The sequence below is a fragment of the Micromesistius poutassou genome (assembly GCF_964030765.1).
Source record: "Micromesistius poutassou genome assembly, chromosome: 15".
Classification (NCBI taxonomy): domain Eukaryota; kingdom Metazoa; phylum Chordata; class Actinopteri; order Gadiformes; family Gadidae; genus Micromesistius; species Micromesistius poutassou.
In genome coordinates, this window is record NC_140285.1 from 2,803,978 (window position 1) to 2,831,973 (window position 27,996).

General features: G+C 45.8%; 4 protein-coding genes across 9 annotated transcripts in view; 3 read left to right on the forward strand and 1 right to left on the reverse strand.

Annotated features, from left to right (window-relative positions):
• The first annotated feature begins 919 nt into the window (after window positions 1–919).
• sars1 (seryl-tRNA synthetase 1) lies at window positions 920–9,129 on the forward strand. The gene is made up of 11 exons (XM_084479089.1): window positions 920–1,091; window positions 1,641–1,711; window positions 2,393–2,473; window positions 3,698–3,856; window positions 3,946–4,089; window positions 5,043–5,198; window positions 5,659–5,880; window positions 6,674–6,803; window positions 7,198–7,355; window positions 7,709–7,838; window positions 8,295–9,129. Exons 1-11 carry the CDS (start codon window positions 956–958, stop codon window positions 8,444–8,446), a joined length of 1,539 nt encoding a protein of 512 aa, XP_084335215.1. The 5' UTR covers window positions 920–955; the 3' UTR covers window positions 8,447–9,129.
• Window positions 9,130–9,995: 866 nt separating this feature from the next.
• Window positions 9,996–12,211, forward strand: LOC311359135 (PTB domain-containing engulfment adapter protein 1; the record flags this gene model as incomplete). The annotated part of the gene is made up of 6 exons (XM_084479097.1): window positions 9,996–10,040; window positions 10,301–10,372; window positions 11,056–11,154; window positions 11,267–11,404; window positions 11,763–11,867; window positions 12,155–12,211. 6 exons carry the CDS (start codon window positions 9,996–9,998, stop codon window positions 12,209–12,211), a joined length of 516 nt encoding a protein of 171 aa, XP_084335223.1.
• Window positions 12,212–12,627: 416 nt separating this feature from the next.
• On the forward strand, window positions 12,628–17,816 carry tmem106c (transmembrane protein 106C). The gene is made up of 8 exons (XM_084479093.1): window positions 12,628–12,756; window positions 13,026–13,312; window positions 13,764–13,827; window positions 14,116–14,275; window positions 14,971–15,111; window positions 15,253–15,302; window positions 15,499–15,552; window positions 16,051–17,816. The coding sequence occupies exons 2-8, from the start codon at window positions 13,087–13,089 to the stop codon at window positions 16,280–16,282; spliced, it is 927 nt and encodes a 308-aa protein (XP_084335219.1). The 5' UTR covers window positions 12,628–12,756; window positions 13,026–13,086; the 3' UTR covers window positions 16,283–17,816.
• Window positions 17,817–20,848: 3,032 nt separating this feature from the next.
• LOC311359120 (tensin-2-like) overlaps window positions 20,849–27,996 on the reverse strand; it is a 50,873-nt gene continuing 43,725 nt past the window's right edge. For 4 of the 6 annotated variants that reach the window (XM_084479080.1, XM_084479078.1, XM_084479077.1 and 1 more), the window contains 9 exons: window positions 26,693–27,975; window positions 26,242–26,373; window positions 25,944–26,039; window positions 25,311–25,388; window positions 24,872–24,949; window positions 24,267–24,435; window positions 23,727–23,795; window positions 23,437–23,466; window positions 20,849–22,815 (listed from right to left, as the gene is read on the reverse strand). In XM_084479080.1, coding sequence (XP_084335206.1) covers window positions 22,677–22,815; window positions 23,437–23,466; window positions 23,727–23,795; window positions 24,267–24,435; window positions 24,872–24,949; window positions 25,311–25,388; window positions 25,944–26,039; window positions 26,242–26,373; window positions 26,693–27,975 — 2,074 coding nt within the window. In that variant the 3' untranslated portion in view covers window positions 20,849–22,676. Of the gene's footprint in view, window positions 22,816–23,436; window positions 23,467–23,726; window positions 23,796–24,266; window positions 24,537–24,871; window positions 24,950–25,310; window positions 25,389–25,943; window positions 26,040–26,241; window positions 26,374–26,692; window positions 27,976–27,996 lie in introns of those variants that run through there. The other 2 variants (XM_084479079.1, XM_084479082.1) reach the window with 2 other exon arrangements.

The following is a 27,996-nucleotide window of genomic DNA, read 5'->3' on the forward strand; positions in this document are numbered from 1 at the left end:
CTGCCGAAGTTCTCTGGTGCAAAACAGTGCACCCTCCTTTTACCCCCAGACCGGATTTATTCCTGTGGTTAAAATAGTATTTTGTGCATTTTGTGCTATATGCTTGCAATGTACAACGTTTTATAACCTCCTCATAAGCTCTCTTGTGTACTCAAGGCATTTAAACAATAATATATATAACACAGTTATATTGCTGTGTATTTTCAATAAAAGTTCGCCTGTGTCGGTCATATAATCAAGTAAGAATGTGCGTGTACAATTGTGTATTTACGGTGTGAGAATGTTGTGTGAAAGCGAACTATTCAACTGTTATGAATTTTTATGATTTGAAATGGTGATCTTAATGTAAGCCAGTTATGATAAGTCGGCTATTTGAATGTGAAACGCGCACATCTTATCCCCTGTAAAAGCTGACAGACGCTTATCTCATCCAGTCGGTCTAAAAACCCTGTAGGGCCTACATTTGTAGCCTACTAGTTTGAGCTATTTAAACATATACATATATTTTTGTAATATTCATTTCATGTTCATATCTGACGGTAATTGTATACAGTTATTAAAAAATACAAACAAATAAAATCAAAAGCAAGACTTTGTTTTTATTTTCTATTCCTGCATGGAGCGGCTGAACACCTTCCCATTGCGGTTCCGAGCGCTGGATGCAAGCTGCGTTGCCCTCGTGGATAATTTTTTTTTTTTTAGAAACTCCTAAAAACTTTAGAAACAAGCCATAAAGTGAACAGACTTATCGCATACCTAAATGCAACATATTAAATATTATCTACTTAACATTTTATATGTGAAATATATATGTGAAAAAAACACGTTATGTGCTAGCGCCTCATAAATAATTATCTGGGAATACGTGCGGTTCGAGCGGAAATCTGGCAACCCTTGCCTTTGCCTTCCTCGCCGCTTCCTTGCGCTGCTTTCTCTTGACGGGCAACGTGGAAAGATGGTGCTCGATTTGGACCAGTTCAGGACCGATAAAGGGGGTGACCCCGAACTCATCAGAGAGACACAGAGGAAGAGGTTTAAAGATGTGACACTCGTAGATAAACTCATCGCCGCAGATACAGAATGGAGAAAATGTAAGTGTCCAATTATATTCCACTTCCTGCAGGAGTTGCTATCGTTAACGCTAACAGCTACCGTTAGCCATACATTGAATCAGAACAGACACACCGATTTCTCTGTAAATTGCCGTAATTCGTAGTCGCCATGCAGTCATTTACACCCGCTGAACTCGCACACAGATTGGCATGTTTTACAGTCCCGTCGGATAATTTTGACAGGTCTCAATAGTAGCGCTTAGCTTTAGCACCGACCGGTACGTCATCCTATTCGCACCGGGTATCTGATGCAATCCCCAGCAGCCCCAGCACTGCTCACCCTCACCCTAGCCCTGCACTGCATCGACATAGCATTACGTTTCTTTACAATTATAGATGGGATTATAATGAGGGGTATCAAAACAATGAAAGATGCGGTATATTGTATGAGAAAGAAAGTTATTTCATTTAATAATGCCACCTTGATATCTACGCCCAGTGCAACATGGGCGCGTCTGTTCCAACTTTAGAATCGCATCTTCAATATGAAATGCACCACTGCAGTGATTTGATGTTGGTTCCTTGCAGGCCGCTTTACGGCAGACAACCTGAACAAGATGAAGAATCTCTGCAGCAAAAGCATCGGAGAGAAGATGAAGGTACGGTCTTAAAGGTGGAAACTGTCAACACACACACACACCCAAGTCAAACCACCAGTGTTTTGGTTTTTCTGTATACATGATCACCTTTTAACGTGTAAACTGGGGATTTCCATTGTCACAGAGTTTATGTGAATGCAGTCGAGTCAATTCTATTTGTATAGCCATTTGATACACCGCAGTTGATACACTCTCAAAAGGCCTCACATGCCCACATCATACAACATCCTTTAAGACTTATGGAATGAAAAAAGCAAAAACAATAGTTCTGTAAGGTTATATACATTTAAAACAGTTGTGGTCTCATAAGGATTTTATTTTGATTGATTGATTGATTGATTGATTTGATTGATTGATTTTGATTTGATTCATTAAATTGTGTCAAACAAATGTCTTACACAAATGAAAAGACTCATCAACTCATCAAATACAATTGAGGATAAACACAATGAATAGTGCATCGAACCGTTAAACCCGTGCTGAAAAATGTCGGTACGAATACACATATCGTTACAGCCCTAGCAAATACAAAACCCTCCAAACCCAGAGTGGCGAAACCTTGAAAAGGAACGCAGAAGAGGGAGTCCCTCGTCCAGGGACTAACCATTCCTGGAAAGGGGGTGTGTGATATTTGCATCATTTCAAGCAGTGACTTATTTTGTCTCTCATCGCCGCATGCAGAAAAAGGAACCCGTCGGAGAGGACGACTCTGTACCAGAAGACGCTCAGAACGTCGAGGCTCTGTCGGCTGAAACTTTATCGGTATGACTGCACGACACACACTGCATTGAGCAACATGCGCACATTATGAGCTCCTAAATGACGTCTACACATCTGTATGGTTCACGGTGACTTTTGAATAATGGTATCTGCTCATAAATAGTACCACTGGAAGGAAATGAATGGACAAAATAGACCAATAATGTCATAAATTTCAATCATTTGTTGTTACTGCTATAAAGAGAAGTGTGTGTGTATGTATGAAGCACCCGTCAAACACACAGGCTGTCCGCCGTGTTTACAAAGGCAGGTATCACGTTTAAAGGACCTCTACCTCCAGGGTAACCCAGACCGCATCGAGGACTTTGTAGGATTCAAGTTCACCTTATCGCAGTCAAGTCCTGATAATGATTTGCTCTGCTACTTGCACTGACAACTTTGGGATAGATAGTAATAGACCGTATTCAATACATGCATAGAATGCAGGTGAAGTGCTTTGAGGGGCACTGGTGGCTGATATGGATAAATGTAGACCTTTTGCATCTTGCCATACTGCTAGTGCTTGCAAGAATAGTGCCAGTTGGAATTGAACCTGCAATCCTGGCAGTATTTAAGCAACGCTGTACCAGTTAAAGCTACGGTAGGCAATTTGGAGAAACCAGCCAGAGTTAGCTCGATTTTTTTTTTTTTTTTTTTTTTTTCTTGATTTATAAATTCCTGTCAGGATGTAAATAGAATTACAAGTATTCTTAAATAAATAGTGTATGCATGCTTTGGGAGACATTGAAGTGTGCACACAACACACAAATCCTGTGCAGGTGCTATTTGATCTAGTTCTCTAGGCCTTATTAAGGGTGATGTTACTACTTAATTGGGTTCTGTGGGCACGGTGTCACTAGAATGTGTCACTGCCTGATGTGGTGCTGTAGGCCTTAATAAGGGTAGGACTGTCACTAGGATGTGTCACTGCTTGACGTGGTGCTGTAGGCCTGACTCAGGGTAGATGTGTCACTGCTTGACGTGGTGCTGTAGGCCTGACTCAGGGTAGACGTAGATGCCTACAGAACCTGATGTGGTTCTTTAGGCCTGACTAAGGGTGGGTGTGTCACTGCCCTGATGTGGTGCTTTAGGCCTGACTCTGTGTGTGTGTGTGTGTGTGTGTGTGTGTGTGTGTGTGTGTGTGTGTGTGTGTGTGTGTGTGTGTGTGTGTGTGTGTGTGTGTGTGTGTGTGTGTGTGTGTGTGTGTGTGTGTGTGTGTGTGTGCAGGCTCTGACGGTGACCCAGATCAAGGCGGTGCGGGTGCTGGTGGAGGAGGCCGTGCAGCGGGCCGACGTCGACCGGCTGAAGCTGGAGGCGCAGCGCTTCGACTACCTCCGCGAGATCGGCAACCTGCTCCACCCGTCCGTCCCCATCAGCAACGACGAGGTGAGCCCGCCTGAACCACCACCGCTCATAACGCACGTCGCTTGAATGAACCTCAGTGGGACTTAACGCGTGTGCGTGTGTGTGTGCAGGACGCAGACAACAAGGTGGAGCGGACCTGGGGCGACTGCAGCGTGCAGAAGAAGTACTCCCACGTGGACCTGGTGGTCATGATCGACGGCTTCGACGGGGAGAAGGGCGCCATCGTGGCCGGGAGCAGGGGCTACTTCCTGAAGGTACGCTGTGTGTGTGTGTGTGCCACCAATATTGGGCACACAGGTGATGACAAAATAATGATAACAAATGATACAAGTCTCAATTTAAAAAAGGAACATTTATTGAACTTGTCTGTAAATCATGTTTTTTTTAAACGGCGAAAAAAATCAGCCGATACACGTCAAAAACGCAAATATCTATATTGGTTCTGACTAGTGATCAATCATATCGGCCGGCCGATATGATCGATCACTAGTCAGAACCAATATAGATAGTTCATTTTTTCAATTGAGACTTGTATCATTTGTTATCATTATTGTGTCATTTTTATGATGTAGGCTGATGAAATCGGTATGGGCCCTAAAAAAATCTATATCGGTCGATCCCTAGTTCTGACCTGTGTCTAGTTGTGACCTCTTGTCACGGTGTGTCACTGTCTGACCTGCATCAAAATAGCATGGAGCATGTATGCACTTGATTTGACTGAATGTTTGTTGTAATGGTGATAAAGTACATACTTGTCTCTCTGAAACAAGGTTATGCTTGTATATTATCAGTTTGATTTATGGACTGTGTGATGTACAGGTCCATACTTGTCCTTGTACATTGCACTTGCATTACCCTCATCAAGTCTTTTAGGTGGCATGCAAATCGATAAATGCTTAATACTTGTTGCATTGAAGCTCTGATGTACAGGTAAAGACTTGTGTATACGTGTCTTATTTCTAATTGAGATTGATTTTGGTGACTTACGCATACAACATCACATGCATTTTTCATCTTTATGGCCTGGGGGTCTTCCTCAAATGTTTTTTCCCTTTATCGTTGCTTCTGGCCCTTTGGTTGTTTTTTGGGCGTCCCAACCTGTAGAGATGCCTGTGCATTACATCCTGGTATTTCGTGTGTGTGTGTGTGTGTGTGTGTGTGTGTGTGTGTGTGTGTGTGTGTGTGCCTCGCCTCACCTCACCTCCAGGGACCCCTGGTGTTCCTGGAACAGGCGCTCATCAACTACGCCCTGAGGATCCTCCACGCCAAGCAGTACACCCCGCTGTACACCCCATTCTTCATGAGGAAGGAGGTGATGCAGGAGGTGGCCCAGCTCAGCCAGTTTGACGACGAGCTCTACAAGGTGTGTGGGCGTGGCCCCCCGCCACTTCCCTCTCTCTCTCCTGTTCACATGAAGGGGCCCCATGAGGTTTGGGGCCTGCTTCTGGTGGGATATTTGGAACAGGTTTGGGCAGTGTTGGCGCGATGGTTACCTCGTTAACAAGGGGCCCGAAAGGTTATGGGTTCGAGCACCGCCCACCTGCCCCCGCCCACCTACCTTCTCGATGAGGAGAAAACAAAGAATTAAAGGCGCAGTGTGAAAAAAGTGCATCTGCTAAATAAAATGTCAAAGCACATTTTTTTTTGTAGATAAAAAAATATTAGTTGTGACCTATTATTTGGTGTGACCTAAAATCACACCAAATTTTTTCAAATTTTAAGCACATTTTATGTCGGAGCACTGAAAACCTTCACCAGCCTGGACCACGTTTATCAAATTGATTGATGATTGATGAGTCCCCCCCTCCCTCCCCCTCCCCCAGGTGATCGGCAAGGGCAGCGAGAAGTCGGACGACAACTCGGTGGACGAGAAGTACCTGATCGCCACCTCGGAGCAGCCCATCGCCGCCTTCCTGCGCGACGAGTGGCTGAAGCCCGAGGACCTGCCGCTGCGCTACGCCGGCCTCTCCACCTGCTTCCGGCAGGAAGTGGGCTCCCACGGCCGGGACACGCGCGGCATCTTCCGCGTGCACCAGTTCGAGAAGGTCAGGGTTCCACTTGGTCGGTGGGGGGTGGGGGGGGGAATGGAGTTGGCGCGTTGCAATATCGTGTCACTCAGACAAGGGGGCGACATCAGCTCAGGAGGTAGAGCGGGTTTGCTGGTGCCCGGAAGGTTGCTGGTTCGATCCCCTAGGAGAGAGAGAGAGAGAGAGAGAGAGAGAGAGAGAGAGAGAGAGAGAGAGAGAGAGAGAGAGAGAGAGAGAGAGAGAGAGAGAGAGAGAGAGAGAGAGAGAGAGAGAGAGAGAGAGAGAGAGAGAGAGAGAGAGAGAGAGAGAGAGAGAGAGAGAGAGAGAGAGAGAGAGAGAGAGAGAGAGAGAGAGAGAGAGAGAGAGAGAGAGAGAGAGAGAGAGAGAGAGAGAGAGAGAGACTCTGTAAGCTATAGAAAGGAATCACAATAGTCATCAATCATTACTCCCGAGTTTACTCCTCTCGACTACCTTTCCATTCCTTTTGTAGTCAACATTCATTTGACGGATTCTAAAGTTTGAAGGTTGTAGATATCCTTAGATTTACTGTGGATTTTTATATGCCGTACCACTTCATACACTACGTTTTATATTACAATCATATCCGATTCCCCCAAATCTGTCAAGACGCAAACCACCGACACGGTCGATGAGAGATTAAACGGTTGGATTGAACCCAACGAGCGGTTTCGACGGGAGGACAGCCCCGCCTCATATATAGTCCACATTCCTGAGTGAAGCATGTCTTGTGTGTTTGCCTGATGACTCGTACATCAAGTGACACTGCCCTGCCCCGTTGATTTGTTGTCAGATCGAGCAGTTCATCTACGCCTCGCCGCACGACGGCAAGTCCTGGGAGACCTTTGATGAGATGATCGGTACGGCGGAGGAGTTCTATCAGTCGCTGGGGATTCCTTACCGCATCGTCAACATTGTTTCTGGTAGGACATGCACAAACGCTTGTGATAGCCACAAACACCGGACACACACCTTGTTTACACATTCATGCATGTATTTATGGGTCAAGTCAGGTACTTTTATTAATAAACCACGTTTAAAAAAAGCAACAACCAGGGTTGACCTAAGTTCTTGAAACGCTACAACTCGAAACGCTAATTAAAACGACAATTTGTGCTTTTTTAGATGAACGGTTGAACTTGTGGTTGTAGTGTGTCTTAGGGAACCACTACTGCTATAAAGTAACGTGTGTGTGTGTGTGTGTGTGTGTGTGTGTGTGTGTGTGTGTGTGTGTGTGTGTGTGTGTGTGTGTGTGTGTGTGTGTGTGTGTGTGTGTGTGTGTGTGTGTGTGTGTGTGTGTGTGTGTGTGGTGTCCAGGTGCCTTGAACCACGCAGCCAGTAAGAAGCTGGACCTGGAGGCCTGGTTCCCTGGCTCGGGGGCCTTCAGGGAGCTGGTGTCCTGCTCCAACTGCCTGGACTACCAGGCCCGCCGCCTCCGCATCCGCTACGGCCAGACCAAGAAGATGATGGACAAGGTGGGGGATCACAGGCCGCGGACACACCGAGAGTCTGGAGGCTGTCGGCATGCTTCTTCCTGATTGGTGCTCATACCGAATGCACACGCAAATGCGTCAATGTTGGAAACGGCTCTTCAATGCACGGTGTCATTACACCAAATGTACACTAGATGGGGATGTATCAAACAACCCCTTTTTTTTTTTTTTTTTTCTTTTTTTTTACAATAACTGGTGAACACTGCCCCTATTTTCCATTGACTGAATGTCACAAACAACACATCTTCAAATATGCTTGCATTTGTGTGGACATAGCCTTTAATAAGAGTGAATGGGAAACCTAAATGTGTGTGTGTGTTCGTCAACGTCCGCAGGCCGAATACGTGCACATGCTCAACGCCACCATGTGCGCCACCACCCGCGTGATGTGTGCCATCCTGGAGAACTACCAGACGGAGGAGGGCATCGTCATCCCAGAGCCGCTCCGCGCCTTCATGCCTCCCGGTGAGTTCCCCTCTCCCTCACACGCCGCGGCCGTCTGGTGCTGATGAAGTAGCATCTGATCTGATCCTCAGCCCCCTACTGCCAGCAGCAGTACGCTGCTGTCCGCCAGTGGAGTAATACGTGCAACGTGGAGATTTATCCATCAGGGGGTTAGACTGTGAAGTCTACCCCCCCCCCCCCCCCCTTGTTCTTTAAGTCAACCCTTAAAGAACAGCTAGGAGAGCGAACCCAGAACTCAAGCTGGCAGTTAGGGTCAATCGGTAGGCCTTTTTCGGCTGGAGTAGAGATTGGTTATCCTCTTAGATCCAGACCCATGGTCTCCCTATACTTGCATGGAAACGTGTGAGCAGACACACCCACCAGAAACGTGAGTGTATGTTGTATCACTGTACATTACACACCCTGTCCCTGTTTGACCTGTACCCGCCCCCCCCCCCCCCCTCCTCCCGTCCACAGGCATGGCCGAGATGATCCGCTTCGTGAAGCCGGCCCCCATCGACCAGGAGACCACCAAGAAGGCCAAGAAGCAGGAGGGGGGCAAGAAGAAGAAACAAGACCCCCAGGACCTGCCCGCCGGCGTGGAGAACATGTCCGTCAATGACTCATAAGACCCGCCTTTCATCACCACCAACCCTCTTCCTCCTCCTCCTCTCTCCACTCGTTCATCTCAAGACACCATCTTTCCCCTCCCTCCCCGGCTGCCCGACCCACACTCAAAAACAAGAAGGGATAAAGCCCCCCCCCCCCCCTCCGCTACCATTGGCTCTTCTCCTCAGGGGCCGCCGTCCCGTTAGACACCGCCCATTCTCTCTCTAGCTGTGTACAGTTCAGTGTACAGTGCTAAACGGTACAGAGGGACCAGCAGCAGGTCTCGACGCCTCACGTCTCCAGCACGCGGCCAAACCCTGCGGCGCGCCACGTTCAGCTGCCTGATGGCGCCATCGGTTTAGAGCGGCGAACGCGTCTGTTTGTGCACTTTGGCAATATCGGGCTGTACGATGTATTCACTGTGTTAATTGCTAGTGTATAACTCCTGGATATAAAGGTGGCCTTGGGTGCTGTAGGCTGCTGGCTTTGGGCCTTGGTGGATCTCCTCATTCATAATTGCCAGCACTTGTTTTCCACCACGGTTGCTTGACTTTATTGTGAACCACAATGATGTATATCTATGATTGATGCATTGACATGTCTGTAATTGCAAGTATATCTAAATATAATTAAGCATTAAAGGTGGATCATGGTAAATACAATAAAGCTAAACCGTGAATATAATAACCTAGTGTGTGCCTTTTTGTATTTGTCTGATTGTTGTTTGTCGTTTGTATTTGTTTGTCTTGACTTGTGTTTTTGAAGAGCGTCCAACTGGAATACAGAGCAGATCTTAAATTTGTTACGGTGTATTAACACTGATCCTCATCAGGTGTTCTTGGTTTTGCTGTTGAGTTCCCATTTGGCACCCTGGTGTTAGGCTCTGCCACGGTACAACGCCTTCAACCACCGTACTAATGAAATAAAAACCTGCATTTCCTGTCTGTGATGGGTGTGACGATCAGGCCTCAATTGTGGCTGTGTACTCAATCTTCATGGTTCATTTAATGGTGCGGTTATACTACCCTAACTTATCACCCTCACCAAGAGGGCCGTGAAGATGGGGGGTGGATTAATTGGCACCCCTGGGTGCCAATTAACCCCGATATTCTAATGCACACATATAGTACGGTCCCAATCCAGTGCTGGTTTATGTAGAGCAGCAAGAGCAAACCGGGTTTCCCTCTCTAAACTCTTACTTTATGAGATAGAGACGAGCAATAAGGAAGAAACCGGAGCGGTTACTGATTACCTCCTGTAGACTTTAAGCCCGTCCTTCCGACAGAGAAGAAAGTGGCACAAGGAGCATATCGAAAAAATTAAAGCCTCAAAAAGGTAAGGTTGATTTGTTTACCGCCTATCCAGGCTGTTCCTCATTCTATAGGTGTAAGTAAATATATCTCAGTGAATTAGATATATTATATATAGATATGTCACCTCTCCTGCTGGGGTTGGTGTTTTTTTTACTTGGGTCTTGTTCATTTGATGGTTATTTCTCCTCTTGATGGTTATTGGGACAGTTGTCTCTGTCAGACCTCATTGTTCCTCTTCAAACCACCAAACCTGACCATGAGTGACAACGAGGAGGACAATGAGATCTCCTTTGCAGTGAAGGTATAAAACGACCTGTTGGTTTTACAATTCAGCAATGTCTTTACACCTTCAAATATTTGTTCTGTTTGTCTAGCATTATCGAGTCGCACACACACAATGTTAACATAATGTTTGTTCCGTCTGTTATTTACTTTAGGCCAAAAGTCATTCTGATCTTCGTGACAATCTTTTTTACAGAGTGTGTGTGTGTGTGTGTGTGTGTGTGTGTGTGTGTGTGTGTGTGTGTGTGTGTGTGTTTATGTACATCTATGTGTTTGTAGCTACTAGGGAGGGTGGAGGTGCTGCGGCCGGATGGCATACAGGTCCTGGCGGAGGCCGTGCAGAGTGTAAAGGTCAGAACCTCCCATTTGTACATCACAATGTGCTCTATTCATTATGCAGACAGAGTTTATGCTGTACATTCAAAACTATTCATATTACAGCTCTTTACACTTGATATCACATGACATGAGGTCCTAGTTTTTCCATCATTTTATTGAACCATCTTCATTTGATAGTAAAGTAAAACTATTGCTTATGGAAACGTCAAGCATTCAACTTCCAAAAGTGGCAAAAAAGTGGGCCCTTCTGTCTTTAATACACAGATTGTTATTCTAGGAGTAAGTGTGCTGTGTTGCATCCATAGCGACCTGCTATATTGCATACAGCAATATAAACTAGGGATCGACTGATATGGATCTTTTAGGGCCGATGCTGATACCGATTTTTTTCCATCAGCCTTAGCCGATGACCGATACGGGCTGCTGATTTTCTTGAGCCGATATTTGGAGCCGATACTGCTTTTGCTCCCTCAATTTACATCATAAAAATGACAGAATGATAACAAATGTTACAAGTCTCAATTTAAAAAATGAACATTTATTGAACTGTCTATGTATTGTCTGTCTGTAAATCATGCCGGGAAAAAATAAAAGATTAATCGGCCAATGCCAATACATGTAAAAAACGCAAATATCGGCCCAATCACTAATATAATTGAAAGCTTTTTTTGTGTGATGTCACCCCCGACCCACAGACCTCTGATAAAGACTCGCTGGAGAGAGTGCAGAAGAAGAACAAGGTGCATCTGTTTCTATCTTCCAGCGGAATAGACATCCTGGAGAAGAAAACCAAGGTCAGTGACACACACACACTGCTCATATTTAATATGTTATACACCTGTTATTCTGTTCTCGCTCATATCCAGTATTTGCTGTAAACCTGTTCCCCTCTCTGTCCATGTCCAGTATATGCTGTACACCTGCCCTATCTCCACCGTATCCTTCTGTGGCGTCCTGCCCGCCACGCCCAAAGTCTTTGGCTTCGTGGTCAAACACCCGGCCTCAGACTTGTACCACTGCTACCTGTTCCAGAGCCAGAAGTTTGTGAGTAGCCATGGCGAAATATCTTACCTGTCGATGCAACAGAAGTCTCTTTTGGATGTTGATGATTGTTTAGCACTGTTTAGGAGTCCAATTTTATTCATGGTGTTAATGTATGTGTTTATAAGTTCTTAAGTAAAACTGTAAAATAATGGTGAACGAGAATAATACATAATAAGTGGACATCACTGGACCTAATCAGTCCTGTACTGAACTTTTAAAAGAAAATTGTTTTAGCATATAACATAATATGATAAACCACACTTAAAATCAACTGTGTGTGTTGTCTAAATCAAATGACCTGGCCCAAGCCAAGGAAGATATGCAGGGTGACTGTGTTTGGCTGTCTTTCTTTCCTCAGTCCCACCTGCTGGTGTCGTTGATCGGCGATGCGTTTCGAGTGGGGAAGAAAGAGGAGAATGTCAGGGGCCAGAGAGACTTGATCGTGGAGGCCCTCAGACACAAGGTTGGCTGGAAGACCTTTCAATGGAGATGTAACGTCTAAATGATCATTCAAAAACTATCAAGTGAAAATCTCTTTAGTATTAGATGTTGTTTCAGATCAGATTTTTCCATTGTTGAATAAAACAATTTAATATTTATATAGTCAAAATCAATAATTGATTACATGAACCTTTATCCTTACAAATGAGGTCTGCTAAAATGACCATATAAATGGAACAGTAGGCAGTGAGTTTCATTCTTTGTGTAGACCTAACTGCCACTTAATTTATTCTGCTTATTCTCATTTAGAACAAAGTACTGCAGCGTGAGAATTCTGAACTGAGACAGAAGTTGGAAGAAAAGTAAAAGTAGGTATAAGTCATTAATAAACATTCATACAGTAGTGCTGTATTTCTAGCCTATGCCTTCTCTTTTATTTTTGTATTTTTGTGTTACGTATTCATAGCACCAGCACATACTTTTCCTTGTGTGCTAATGCCAACACTTTCTGATTTCTGATTCTATCTATTTTTATTTTACAGGAGTTGTGGAATTTCCCCAAAGAAAATGCTACAAACAAGACCATATCACCATGGATAAAGAATAATTAGAATCTTTCTACTATTTTGAGTTGAAATAAAAGTTATAATGTTTTGTTAATTCAATTAAAGGCTATACTGTTATCTGTGCGTCCAATGTGAGTCTCCCACCAAAACCAGCAGTCAACAGGTGGCAGCAGAGTAAACTTTTAGTCCAAGCGGAGCTGCGGTTTACACCACCAAGGAAGAAGGAAGTACACACTGTACATCCACCGCAAGCCATTATGTTCCCTAAAGCTTTAGACCACTGAACTGCTGTAAAACGGAGTAAATCAACAAAGGCATGGGACGATTACTTTGTGGATCCAACAGGTAAAAAATAAGACACTTTTTTTTTTAAGAATCATGTCCAAAACGAAATAAACGTAGATTTCCTCTAAGCTAGCTCAGGGTTAACAACACAAGTGCGTCTGTGTTGGCACTTTCTGCCCGACATTGTTGTGTTCATATCTCTGTCAGCAGCACCCCGGGTCTTGTGGCCGTATCATTGACCCGCTTCTGCTTCTTATCACGGCGTCGATTTGTTCAATAGCGGCTTGTGGACCTGTCTGGCTAAAAGGTTAAATACCTCCTGTTCCTAGATATTGCATGAACCGCTAGTTGTCGCCGTCCAAGGGGAATAAGCTGGCTTGATCGTCCGTCATGGGCGCTCGGTGGTCCCGCAGCGGCAGCACGCTCGCCCTGGTCCCGCCGGGGGAGGACCCGGCGGCGGCCAAGAACGGCGAGAACAACGACGAGGACGCAGACGACGACTCGCTGAACGGCCTGGACCGACAAGATGACATCGCCCGGTTCCCCTACGTGGAGTTCACCGGCAGAGACAGCATTACCTGCCCGACGTGCCAGGGCTCGGGTCGGATACCCTCCGGTGAGTGGGACGGCCAGTGTCATATTAGAACTTTATTCCTGCCCCCATATTTCACATTATAAGGTATACTGTTCGGCCCATTGGTATTTTTTTTTTAAGTGGGTGCAGTGCAGTGCTCCGAGGTTGGGTATAGAGGCTTTTGATTCCTGACAACACTAGCCTACCCGTGAGCAGTCTTTGTGCTGGAAGTTTAACCTGTGGACAAATGTTTGTTGGCTTTATTTAGTTCCAAATTTTTTTTGCATACTTTAACGATTCAAATTGGATTCGAGCAGTAGATCAGGTATACCTTTCTGTATTTATTTAGTATGATAAGGTAATAGGGGGGCACTGAGGCAGCCAAAGTAATTGTTCCATATTCAATTTAATTGACGGAAGTTACTTAACAGGAGTCCCACTGTAACTTTTATCTCCTAAACAACCTTTATTCTGAATCCATGTAACATTACAGAGCAAGTGAACGAGTTGGTGGCACTGATTCCATATAGTGACCAAAGACTGCAGCCCCAGAGGACGTAAGTAAATGTATAATCTATCAGCTAACTTGTCTCTGCGTGCCTCCTACTTTATCAGAACCTTTTGTTGTGCTCTGGTGTATTATTTTGCCTGAAGATATATATGCATGATGATGCCGGTTAAAGCAAGACAAGGGATTGACACGACTGTGCATGTGTGAGAGTGAACGAACCTTGACGTATCACAGTATAGCCCATTCATTGGCTTCTATAGCAGCTCACAGAGTGACTGTGTGAACAACATAGTGCCATTCCTTTTTGCTGATTCCGTAATGACCTCCTACACAGGAAGCTGTACGTGGTTCTGTCCGCCGTGGTGTGTCTGCTGGCCTCCGCCCTGGTGGCCTTCTTCCTGTTCCCACGTTCCGTGGTCGTCGTGGACGACGGGATCCGCTCAGTGACGGTGCACTTCGATCAATCCGGGACCAGAGTGCTGATGAACATGACGGTACCGGTTCTGTTGTACCTGCTGGTTCTGGGTTCTGGCTGTTGTAGGCTAAAAAGGGACTACAAATCCCACAATGCAGTGCTTCAGGGTAGGCTCGTCAGGGGGTTTGGCTGTGTTGTGACACCCATAGTCCAAATGTATGTATGAAGGTATTATTGTAGCAAAAGTCTTGAGCATGCGTACACTAAAGTCACAAATGTGTGACAGTAAATTTGAAGTCGTAAATATTTTTTCTACCATTTTAAACACAAAATAGGGGCTACGAGTTCAAGTCCTTTGTTACAGGTGCAAAAATCATATCCTGTGCATCACAACTTCAAAGAGTCATGCACTTGACACTTTTGCTACAATCATTGCAGCACAGTTGGTGCAAAACACATTCCACAAACACACCCGTGTTTCATAATCTGAGAACGTGCACAACATTTGTGCATTCGTAAACCCAAATGTGAACTAATGCATCAGATATTGCACATCTGTGAAATATTTCCTCACAAATAAAATGATATAGATCGCTATGTTCATTGAGCATTTAAATGAGCATACAAAATACTTAATTTTCCATGCTGAATGTACGCAAAGTCAGTGTAAAGGTACGCATCACATGCCAAATCAGCCCTTTGAATCTGAGTCTGTGAATACTAAGTTTTCTGTGTGTTGTCGCCCCCCCACCCCCCCCCCCCACCCCCCTTCAGAGCTCACTGAACTTCACCAACTCCAACTTCTTCTCTGTGCTGGTGAAGAGCCTCAGCTGCCAGGTGCTCTACATGAAGACGGTGGTGGGAACCCAACAGCTGGACAACGTCATCACCATCCAGCCACTCAGCATGAAACAGGTAGGGTAGGGGAGGGGAGGGGAGGTGAGGGGTAAAGGGGGAGGATGAGGATGAGGATGAAGTCTTTGATCATTGTGGGGATGGATTTCTTCCACAGTGTCTTCCAGCATAAAGATGTGTTCCTCCCTCTTCTTCCACCAGGTTAACTACACCGTCAGCGTGGTGATCGGTGACAGCGCCCCCTATGTTTAGTAAGTGGTACTTCAGTCTCTGGGCAATGCTGGTGAATATACGACATACCAATGGTTAGTGTTATGGTTACCCATAACAGGAAGGGAGTATGTGGATGGAAAGTAATGAAAGCAGTGGAACCCTTTTGGTTTTGTTTGTTTTGTAATTGGTTGGCTCGACAACCGATGACATTCTTTTTCTAATCTGTGTTTTCAGTTTCTTCTGCACCATGCCAAGTATCAAGGTCCACAACATTGTGGTTTTTATGCAGTGAGTATTACACGGTCTCGTTTCAATGGTGTGGCTATCCCTGTTCTACTCTCTACTCGTCTTCCTTGGAACCAGCAGGGTGTTTAGCCGACACACTCCTCTACACAGACTCACACAGAGACAACAAATACGTATTTTCTTTTCTTGCATGTAGGCTTGTCAGGAATCCAACCGAGGACTTTAATTTAGTAGTGCGCCCGACTATTTGTAAAACTACCCAATAAGATATGTCATATGTAGGGAGGAAAGTGAAGTGGCTTACGTGTTTGAATCTCGGTCAAAGGGTTCTGGGTTTTGCTCCCCAATGTCCACAGCCCAGTCTCGAACAACAGAACAAGATGGCTGCCCCTACCGTCTCATTATTGACCTGTATCTCTCAGTGCCGTCTACTATGATGCAACATACATTACGTGGCAAGTGGCCACGTCTCTCCGCATGGCGCCGTGATCCCCTAACACTCTCCGGGTGTGTGTGTGTGTGTGTGTGTCGCCCGCGCAGGACGTCGGTGAAGACCTCCAACCTGGTGCGCTCGTCCCAGAACAGCCTGGAGGCCTACCGCTACATCGACTGCGGCAGCAACTCCACCTACGCCCAGCTCTCGCGCCGGCACTGGCACCACCTCTCCAGCCCCCCGGGCAGCAGCAGCCCTCCACCGCAGGCCGCCCTGTCGCCCACCGGCCTGCCGCCCAGCCCGGCCTCCTGGGAGGAACCAGGACCCCTGGTCTCGTAACGGGGCATGGAGAGGAGGAGGAGGAGGAGGGGAGGAGGTGTAGATCCACTGGACTGGAGCAAGACTGGTAACACCGCTTGGCTCACGGCTGTTCTAGTATTTATTTATTCTTCGTTTGGTTTTTCTTGAGAGTCCGCGACGCACTGTGTATGATGAAAAAACGATAAACTAAAAAAGCCTATTGAGTTTTGATATTGAGTTTAACTTGCACTATCGGTGATTAGCTTTTAGCTGTCAGCTTAGCTAAGCCAGGTTAAGAGCATTGCTTTAATGTGGCTCATTTGAGGCACGGCTATGGTTTTCTGGGGAGGTGCCTGTCACACTAGTGTAGGAGTCAACCGCCAGGGGGTGAGCTTATGGTGGCCGGCAAAGTCTTTATTTTTTTATTCTGAAGGGGAATATTTTGGTAGGATTTCTTGTGCTTTGGAACCCTTAGTTGTACTTTAATTAACAAAAAGAACCACAAACCATCTTCCTCTCAGGTGAACACAGAGAAGGACGTTTTTGTCCACATCGCTTAAACGCCTCGGTGGAATAGAGCGTTTCCTTCAGGCCCATCCTTGACATTCCCAACCTTTGGGCAGCCATGGGATTCTCATTGGACACAATGGCATCCCTCTTGAGTCTCCGACTGCTCGTAGTAAAGACAAGTAGGAAACAACCTCCTTCCACAGAGAGAGCTGTTGTTCAGCGTTTATTGAAACGATTGAGAGCAGCTGTTTTGGAATGTGGCTTTTACGAGACAATAGACAAACAAGTAGTCCAAGTTCTGGACTTTAAATTGGGGATAGATAGATAATTGGGGAAGTTGACACATGACCGTTTTAGGTTAATTGTATTTGTTTGAGGTGTCAAGGGTCACTGAGGATAGAGATGAGCATAGTCTACCTCTTGCTGATGCCATTTATGGATTTAGACAACCGAAGGACCTAACTATTAACTTACGCTTATACTACTCCTCACCGTATTCTAATGTCACAGAGCAACGTTGATAAGCTAATCTCTTCCCTCTCACCTGTACACACTAACTCCTTCTCCTCTTAACTCCTCTGCACCATGACCTTACCATGCTAGCCGTGCAATACTTCCTTCAAAACAGTATTTCAAAATAAGGGCTTTCCAAGTTTTTTGATATTTTGACTGAAATGAAAACACATTTTTACTAGGCCACAATTTTTTTTACTAAATGCATATGACCCATGCCAATAAAGGGATAGGGATTGGAATAAAAGGATGAAATAAGAGTTTCAAGATTTTGAAAGATCACCCATGGATGAGACGATGCACCTGTTGGGCTCTCAACTTCAAATGTTTCATATATTTCATCAAAAAATGGAAAACAAAAGCAACCGATTGCGGTTGGTCTAGGGACTTTTATTTTGTTTTAACTGATGGCAATTTGCATACTTTTGTTTTTTTTTGTTTTCAATTTCAATGAATGATGCTTTTAATAGAGAATGTAATTTAATATCATTGTGGGTTTTCATGATTTGTTGCAAAAGAAAACATTAAAGGGAATTCTGAACTAATTGAATTGACGCTTCTGTTGTGGAAATTATCTTCTGAGAGTAAACACTTGGAACTTGTTATGTCAAAGCCGTTATTGGAGTTGGTTTAATTCAGCTGAATGAGAGACCGAACTACACAGCAAGCTTGCCTGAGAAATTGGCCAGCCTACAAACATCGGATGTCAGCACGCATTCAACATGAAAGTTAAGTTAAGGAATCGATTTATATCATTAATAACATTCTCCTAACAACGTCTTAGACACTGTCATGGAAATATGAATCATAACTATAATACACAATTATAAACCTTACATTAACCTTGTTTATATAATTACTAGTCAATCTAAAATGAACTTACATTCTCCTTGGACTTTAAGATACCACCCTTCCTCTAACAGAAGCTCTCTCAAGCTGCTTTCACATATGACCTCCGTTTCACATATGACCTCCGTCGCCGACCTCCAAGAGAGGTCAAGGTAGTTTAGATTTGTATTCCCACTGGAGCCACTGAGTGATACTGAGGCCGACTGACTTCTTTGTTGTGTAGATTTAGTGTATTGCAACCCTGTTTAACAGGCTTGCAGACATGTCCACTTCCCCCATAGTGTATTACATATTAACTTGGCCTCTCCCACCAATCCTAAATGCTCCAGAATGGTCACTCCCACTTACCTTTGTTAACTGTATATTCCCTACCCACAATGCAAACGTTTCCCTTTAAGAATCTTGTTCACCCATTGTCTCACTGAATGTATCCTTGGTAACTTTGCTGCCTGTACTTTCCCATGATCATGCTCTAATATTAAATCAAATATTTCGCTGGCCGACGTGTCCTAAAAATAAGTTTCTCTTCATCAGACACACTATCTAAAGTAAGATGTGTCTGGGCAATGTCTAAACGTGGATCCCAGCCCATGTTGGCCACATTGTGAATGAGTTCTATGGATTGAGACAGGATGCTGTACTTAAGCACTGGGTGGAATCTGTCGACAGATCAGCTTGTGACTATTGAGTCAGGTTACTAGAACATGATTCACCAGAGGAGAAGCACCTCCTTGACCCTGTTATCAGTGTGTGGTCTTTTCTTCAGTGGTGATGCTACAGTCATTCTACAGAGCTAAGACTAAGTGCTTAGGAAAAGTGTTTTTTTTGTATTACATAATTTACAAAATGTGTCCTGTCAGCTGATTTTGTAGATTTTTTTTGATTTTGTTATCTTGTTTTTGTTTTTTATGCAGTGATTTTGTGAAGATGCATCTGTATGTTTACAGGAGTACCTGAAATAATACTGTGTGATAGCGGTACATATGTGGTGTGTGGTACAAATCAAACAATTTGTATAATCATTGCTGCATAGGAAATAAAATAAGGAAAAGTAGACTAAATACTGACAGGGTCAAGAACAATACTAGCACATTTAATCTGTATTTTTATTATTATTATTATTATTATTAGTCTTAGATCCTCAAATCCGTCAGGTTTCACTACTGGTAGAATTGCTGATCTGCATGGAGAGTCAGAATATGGAACAGCAATGCCTGCCTGTAATATGGAGTCAAATACTAACAAACATTAACACTAACACTAAGTCAAACAATGGTTTCATTCTAATCTAACTTAGTGTTTTCCACTTCAGTCTTAGCCTTAGTACCCCCTCTTTAACATCCCTTAAGGGATGTGTACTAAGGCTTAAGGCAGTTAGTACTAAGGGGGAACTAGGAACCTCATAACATTTCTAGTGCTGTTCTCTGAAACGCACAGAAAAGGTACAATAATTGTCCGTGCCAACCATTACTATGAATTTTATTTTTCACTCACCTCAGATTGTGGAATCTTTTTGGGTACTCTACAACTTTCTAAGTTCCTCAACATCGCTTCCCTTTTCCGTTACTGAATAGCAATCACATCAAATCAAATGCCCTTGTGACTCATGTCTTGTCTTTGGCCTCTGGCCGAACCTTCCCTTATCTGCTGAAACATGTACTTTCTCGAGTTGCACTGTGATCTGTCCACCTCCAATTCCCCTCCCTTCCTCTGTTCGTCTGAAGGTTCACACACGCCCTATGCATTTCTCTCCACAGCATTTGCCTTATTTAAAATGCATTGACACGTAATCACCCCTTAGTTGATTAATGTTACTTGTTAGTCGTTCTCAATTCTATTTAGTTATGTGTATTTATTTATTTATCTATATACACAGGTATTCATTTATATCAAAATATTTTTTGTCATTAAGATAGTCATTTATTTTGGCCTATATCTATTTATTGAATTATTTAACTAATTATTTATCTATTCATTCAGTCATTCATTTATCCATGCATTTGCCGGATCCGCTGTATACATTTCCCAGAATCTGAGAGTGTTCATTCACCTTATTTCATTGGGATGGTGTGTTGAAGAATCCCCCGAGGCCTCTATCAGTGTCCAAACAGCCTCATATCTCCAACTCAGACTGTAGCTCATACCTCCAGAGACCCCAGCTGTGTGCAGTTGACCTCGTTGCTGTCGGACAATCAGTGGATCAAGTGATCCCAGCCTCAGTTGTCTCACAAATGATCTGGTGAGAGTAAACCCCCCCTGAAACTTGTTTTTATAGCAAAGCCTTGATCGTAGTTCATTTAATTCAGCTGAATTGAGAGAGCGGACATCACGGCGCTCAGTAGCATGTCTCAGCGCTCTCTGGAGCTGCTCTTCAGAGGGGGTAGAACACATTCGGTCAGCCCGTAAACATGGGGTGTTGGCATGCATTCAACATGGAAGCCTGCACCTTCAGGATGACTGGGAGGACATATTGGGACAAAGGCAATGGAAACGCATAGGATGCTGATCAAGATAGGCTTTGGAAGTAATTTACATTTTATGAAGCTCACACAACGTAAGGTAAGACAAGCACAGCTCACCACTGTTACATTTTTAACCACAGTTCAGATATCAAATATTTCCTGGCCTTAAAGTTAGCAGGGACACACCCACATTCTTTCAACTTGATAAACAAAAAATGAGTTTATTATCCTCTACCTTTTTAAGTGAGTCATTTTATTTTGGAGCGTTTGAACAAAGGCCTAACAAAGTATACATTTGGTACCAGAATGTTTTATTATATTCTTCATTTGTGTGCATATACAATAATGTTTCATATTTTCCTTTTTAAACAAGCTGTTTTATTTTCCTGTCTCTTGTACTGTCCTATAGATGCATATGGGAAAATATATTACTACATAAAAACAGATCAACAAGAAAAAGACCACTATATATATACTTTTATAGTTGTCATACAAGTAGTGTTTTTGGTGTATTATGAAACATGGCAGCACACTGAATGCAAAGTACAAATACATGAGGCAAAAATACAAAAATATATATAAAGCCTATTATTAATAATAGAGTGCTCTATCGTTGGTTATGTTTAACGGTCTTTAGGCCACTATTTTACATCAGTGGGAGAGTTGTATGTGTCTATCTTGACTTTGTCCAACCTGTCAACTTCGGATATAATTAATACTCGATAACCTCACACTGTTACGGGAGTAAAAAAAAAATACTTTTGACATTAACAGTTTTATATACTGTAGTAAATATCTTATGTTGCAAGAATTAGGCACTTGAATTTACCACTCGGTCAAAATAATTGGTCAACAGTCAATGTGTGCATGATCGAATAATAGACCAATGGCTTGGTAAAAAAAAGAAATACTCTCTTCTCTTGGCGGCTTTCCATTGTTTTCCATTTTGAACACATTACTTTTAAAACCTGCAGGGATACGTAGCAACGCCTTGTTTTCTTTTGGTTAGCTATAGCGGCTAGTCTTCTAACCGTACTTTCAATACCTTACTCCTACCAGTCTATACCTCACAATCCCTCACTGTTGACGTTAAGTTCATTACATTCAGGTTATCTTTCATTAAGACGGTTATGTCTCTTACCCCACTAATAACTGTTTCTTTGAATACAAAAATATTGATTGTCATTCATGGATAAAATAAACGTGATCACTTGAGCTGTACACAATTCTGCCAGCCTTACGTAGGTCTTCATATTCACTAAATAATGTACAGACAGACATGTTCTTTGGTCACTTACTTGCAAAGACAGAAAAAAAATAATGCATTTAGTTACAACACTGATATAAACATCTTACATATTTATAAAGGCAGTTATGTGTGTCAATTTCTGAGCCCTATGGGGTATATGCTTGCCCCAGACAGTGCAAAAAACTTGTTATAGAATCCACAAGTTCTATAAAGACGCAATCAGCAAGATTATCATTGCTCCAACCCAAATCACACCATAATACTTTGACGGGCAGTTTAAAGAGCAGTTTACGGAGACCATCCTTCTGCTTGAAAGCGCTTACACATGGTCTTGCTTACAGACCTTGTTCTGAAACTATTCAGGATGGAATGCAACAAGGTGCATCAGCAGTCATACATTTTTCCGATGTTGAAATTCCTGTTGGTTTCCGATAGACGCAGAATATTTCACAAATAATTGCTTATTCAACTTTTAACAAGGTAGACATATTTGGTTAAAATACTGAATTAACCAAAAGCCTTATTATAAAAGGATTGAGATTATTGATGTTTGTTGTTTAATGTTTTTTTGTTGCCTTTCGGTTAGATCGTTGTATGACTACTGGCTTTGGACGGATTCCATGTTTAAGATACCTGTGAACAGTGAAATAAGAGGTGTTCAGCTGGATTGGGGGCGGGTCAGTGCAGATGAAGCGCTCTGTACAGATACTATTGAACAGAAAGCAACAGCGATGACCCAACTCTATACTGCTTCATGCGAGTGTTTATAATCCTGATCCAGGGTCAGCCCTTTAAGTCATCTCTCTTTTCGTTTCTCTCTCTCTCTCTCTCTGTCACTCTCTCTATCGTTCTACCGGCACTGCGACAGCATGACCTTGTTGATGAAGTTGATGATGGCGGAGGCGGGCTGCTCGGGGTCCAGCTCAGCGAACAGGTGGCAGACGTTCTCCGCCACGCTGCCAGGCTTACGGGCCACGAAGCCAAACACCCTGGGAGGGGGAGAGGGAGAGGGAGAGAGAGAGAGAGGACATGGGATTGTTGAGAAGAGAGGGGGAATTAGAAAATGGAGGAGGGAGGGAGTTTGAGAGAAAGGTTGACAATAAGAGTTAAGAAAAGAGAAATGGAGATATAATCCACATGATTAAAGGGGTGAATAAAAAACAATCTGTTGGAGTTTTCCTCCCATGTTGGTGTACACAGTACTGCAGAAGTATTAGTAAATCATGTTTGTTTGTTTTGGCCGAGGCTCAGACAGTATCGACGCCCATGCAACATTCCTTAACACAATCCAATAAACAGCCACAGGCAGTTCTGCAACAACATTCAGAGTAACTAGTTAACCACTCTAGGACTAACTAGAGGTGGTAGCAGTGGACTGGAGCAGAGCCTCTAGTACAGGAAGGAAATCTGACTGGCGAACTCTTGAGGAATCACTCACTAGTCACTACTAACTCATTCACTTATTCACTTACATACTTTTCTCTCTCACACATTCGCACACACACACAGACACAGCTTACTCATCAACAGCACATTCATTCACTATCTCACACACACACACACACACACACACACACACACACACACACACACACACACACTGTACTTACTGAACAGATTTGTTGTCTGAGTTAGCCCACCTAGAGCAGAGAGAGAGAGAGGGAAACAGAGAGAGAGCTCTAGCTAAGACTCACACTAATTGCAGGGCATAAGCTCACACACAACAGCCGAAAAACAGATCAGTCACAAACGTCGCCGGTCTCCATGCATGCGTGTGTCGTGCACACACAGAAACAAACATGCTTATGCACACATGACAGAAAGGTGGACACCTGTCCATGCAACATGTCACTGGGTCATACGGTCTAAACAAGAGGGTTTGGTGTCTGTTGGGGCCCACCTCCTGTCCTTTGGGTCGATGCTGCTGAAGGTCACGCTGGTGACCGGATAGTGTCGTCTGAAGAACAGCCTGTAAGTAGTACACAAAGAGCAGGGGGGGGGATGGGTAACCAGGCATTAGCAATCAATCTGGAGCCAGTCACGTGTGACGGAGGGTGGCTGCTGTGGCCGCTGAGTAACCTACTTAACCTATATCATCTCTAGATGTCACTCGAGATAACAGAGACCTCAGAAATCTATAGAGGTAACTATTTGATTAGCAGTCAAACTTATCATAGTCTAGTCTAAACATCAAGAAATCGTGTGTGTGTGTGTGTGTGTGTGTGTGTGTGTGTGTGTGTGTGTGTGTGTGTGTGTGTGTGTGTGTGTGTGTGTGTGTGTGTGTGTGTGTGTGTGTGTGTGTGTGTGTGTGTGTGTGTGTTCAACACTTGACTGGAGGTGGCTAAAAAAAGCTTAAATCTTGCATCTTATTGTGCTTTTAATAAAGTACCGCGGAAATTGTGAAAAGTTATTTTGGAGTGTTGCCGGCTGTTGTCCATACCTGCGCTGGCTGTCGGTCAGGGTGATCCCCTGGGCTGTGACCTTGAACTGGACCACGGTGGCGGCGGGACGCGGGCTCCGGCCCATGGTGGCGTCCGTTGCCTTGGCGATGGCCTGGGGCCCCGTCAGGGACTCTGTCTCCACGGAGTTCAGGTACAACACGTTACAGGCTGGAAGGAGAAAGAGAGGGCCGGAAACTCTTGATGACCAATCGGTTGAGGGCAGTAGTTCCTGGTACCCGCATCATAAACGACGCTATATAATTCTCTGCCTGGAAGGATTCAATTGAACATACATTTGTATTCATTATGTAATTATGATGAGCTGTAGAAGTAGTACAAGTACTTTTTATTGATTGTTAATTAGCACATTAACAAAGGACATACATTCTCCATCACCTACAAACTGCTGCAACAGTATCGTGTACGTTCCAATATAGAATAGGCCTGATCTAGGATCAGCCTGAGAGATGAGGATCCCTTAGCAATAGGATCCGTTTCAACCGGTATTGGTCTGAGAGCTGAGGATCCCTTAGCAATAGGATCAGTTTGAACCGGTATTGGTCTGATCTGGGGTCAGAGGTACTGCCGGGTCGGAGCAGCTCACCTGCTCCCTGCTTCAGCAGGTCGGCGGCGCTGCTCATGTTACTGGGGGGCTGCACCTCCTGGCCCACTCCTATCAGCTCTGACCGGGGGGGGGGGGGGGGGGGGGAAACACACAATCACACATTTAAACCTCCTGCTTAGATACTATCGTCATTTTTATAGTTATTTCTATTATAGAGACAGCTATAATTCCAGCTTAATTCAATACATTTCCTGCTTCTGATACAAAATTCACGTATTTCAGTTTCCCATTCTAATCGTAACTTTTAGTAAAGAAATGATTCTTTTGTAGCACAAATATGTTTAAATACTAGCAGCAAATGTTGATAAACAAATTTGTGGTTTTGTTCCCTTTTTCCACGTGATATTTCCGGTTGCATTGATCAGTAAAGTACCCCACTGAACCCGGTACGTGATGGGGAATATGAGGCAGGGCAGACCTTTGTCGGGGATCCGCAGGGTGCAGGGCAGAGAGATGGGGGTGATGGAGTGCTGGTAGACCAAGGCAGAAAGGCTCCCTGTGGGGGCGACAGCAGAACCTCAGAAGGTTGGACCACAGGAGTGCTGCGCTCACTCCTTATGGGTAGAGCAGGGCATTCACACCGCCAGGGTGAGGGGTTTGACTCCCGTTGAGGTTACACAAAGACTAACTGTACAGGGTCGATGTTGTTGTGAATCACGCGGGATTATCCAACTTTACCGGTACAAATTGAAAGGTGACATATTATACCACCAGGTGCACACATCTAGGTGGACACGCCCACTTGTGATGGCAGATGAGGCAGATTTCCAAAACGGCTTGTCACACTCATACCTGGTATAATATGTCACCTTTCAATATTCAGCATAGTATTCTGACCCAAGGTGACCGCCAATGTGTTGAGACACGTTAAGGAGCCGGCTGGGTACAGGCGTCTTGCTTAAGGTTTTCCTACGACCAGGCTGACAAACCCAGAACCTTCTGAGCTAGACGGCTAAGCTCCCTGCGGTCACTACTACAGCATCCTGGGCCTGTGATGATTGATCCGATCTGTGAAAGGCTCAGAGCGCCACAGGAGACGGGGTGGACCTACCGAAGTAGGGCTCGTTCTGGCAGCCTTTGATCTTGACCCCGCGGGGCCCCGTCTCGATCAGGAAGTGTCTGACCAGCTGCTCCTGGGGGTCCAACACTGTGGCACACAGGAAGTAGTGGTTACTATGGGCAACATGGCAACTCTACGTTTCGAAACCAAAACCCAAAAATGTAAATCGCGAGATTAATGAATATAGTGTTGTTTGTTGTTATATAGTGAAACAGTATAGTGAAAAGTTTTTACAATTTAAGACGAGTGTGGTTCGCCTCATAGTAAACAGTTGTGAGTGACATCCTACCTTTGCTGCTGTGATTGGATATGTTGGCAGGGGGCGTGGCCACCTTGAGAGCCAGCCCATAGGCCCCCTGGAACGAGTTACTGTCCCTTATGAGGAAGGCCCCTGGCTCTCGCTCCTTCAGGGCCGCAATCGCTACGGCAGGAATAAATCAACACAATCAACTTCAGGGAGGGTTGGAGGACATTTCAACTGCACTCGACTCGTGTGACTATTGACTATTCAGTCACTTAGCAGGTGCCTTTGTACAAGGCAACATAAGGTGAACTCCGATGCATAAACATACATTTGAAAGGGAAATAGAAAGGAATCATGGCACATGCAATATGATCAAATATCATCATCGCCATGCCTACTATCCAGGCCGCCGTTCTACCGCCATGTTCCATCTCATATCATAAAGAATATCTTATTATTTCATATCAACAACAAATAAAGTGAACCATTGCATCACCTTGTTCTCTGGAGATGGACGGCTTGTACCAGAACCGCGAGCTGTCCTGGACGAACTTGACGCTCACCCTGGTGGGGCTCTCTGGCTCCACTGCCTCGGTCTGGCCAGCAGAGGGCGCCAGCTCCCCCACGGTGGGGGAGAAGGTGACATGGTGCTGCTGCTGCTGCTGCGGGGCGACGGAGGAGGAGCAGGAGGACGAGGCGGAGGAGGAGGGACGCCCCAGGGTGCCCGCCGCCCCCCCGTCGCCCTCGGGGGACCCGGGCTGGCTGGGGTGCCGGCGTTTCTCCGGCAGCGGGGGCTGTGGGTGGGAGAGGGTGGCGTAGCAGTGGGCGGCGGCCCCCGGGTGGGGCTGGGCGTAGAGGCTCGCCGGGTAGCCGGCGTGCGCCGCCGGGGGGGACCTGTCGGCAGGCCCCGGGGCGAGGGGCCCCGCCCCGGGGTGGTGGTAGTGGTGCTGCTGCCCGTTGGTGCTGGCCCCGTGGTGGTTCGTCGGGGGCTGCTGCTGGGGGTGGGGGTGGGGGTGATGGGGGTCCGCCGACCCGCTCAGCATCAGCCTCCTGCCCAGGGTGGCGAAGCCGGGCACCGGGGAGTCGGACAGTGGGGAGGTGTCGGTGCTGCTGGAGGCGGGCTGCGGGGACGAGCCGGACCCCCGGGCGGGGGACCCGGGGGCGGGCGCCGTGGAAACGGCGTTGGGTACGGAGGCGTGGTCCGGGACGTCGGGGGTCCCGTTAGGGGTCCCGTTGGGGGCCCGCGGCGGGGAGCTCGCCGGCCGGGTCGGGCTCTCGGGGTGGACCGTCGCCTGGGTGACCACGTGCTGCGCTTTGGGGTCCCGAGGCGGGCCGGGGGTCTGGGGCCCGTTGGGAGCCGACTCCGACGCGGACGGGTCCGGCGAGGCGCCCCCCTGGGCTGGGGGGGCCGGGTCGGAGGGGGCCAGGGAGACGTGGTTCACCGGTACGGGCACGAGGGGGGCGGCGGCGGTGGTGGCGGCGGCGGCAGACGGGTCCTGTTCCCGGGGCAACGGGGCGCAGTGGTTCTGGGTCGGGACAGGCGCCGACGGGTCCGCCGAGGCGGCGCAGCGGTCGCCGGGCTCCCCGTCTTGTGCGGTTGCCGCGGCGACCGGCGAGCCCGGGTCTTTGGGACGGTGCGACGGAGAGGAGGGGTCCGGGATGCGCGTCCGGGCCTGGGCCACGGGGGCCTGGGGGGTCTGCTGGGGCGGCGGGGGCTCGTAGTCGCCGTTGAGGATGTCTGTGGTCCTGATCTCCTCTTCCCTCACGCCTAAACCAGCACTACAGACAGAGAAGGACGAC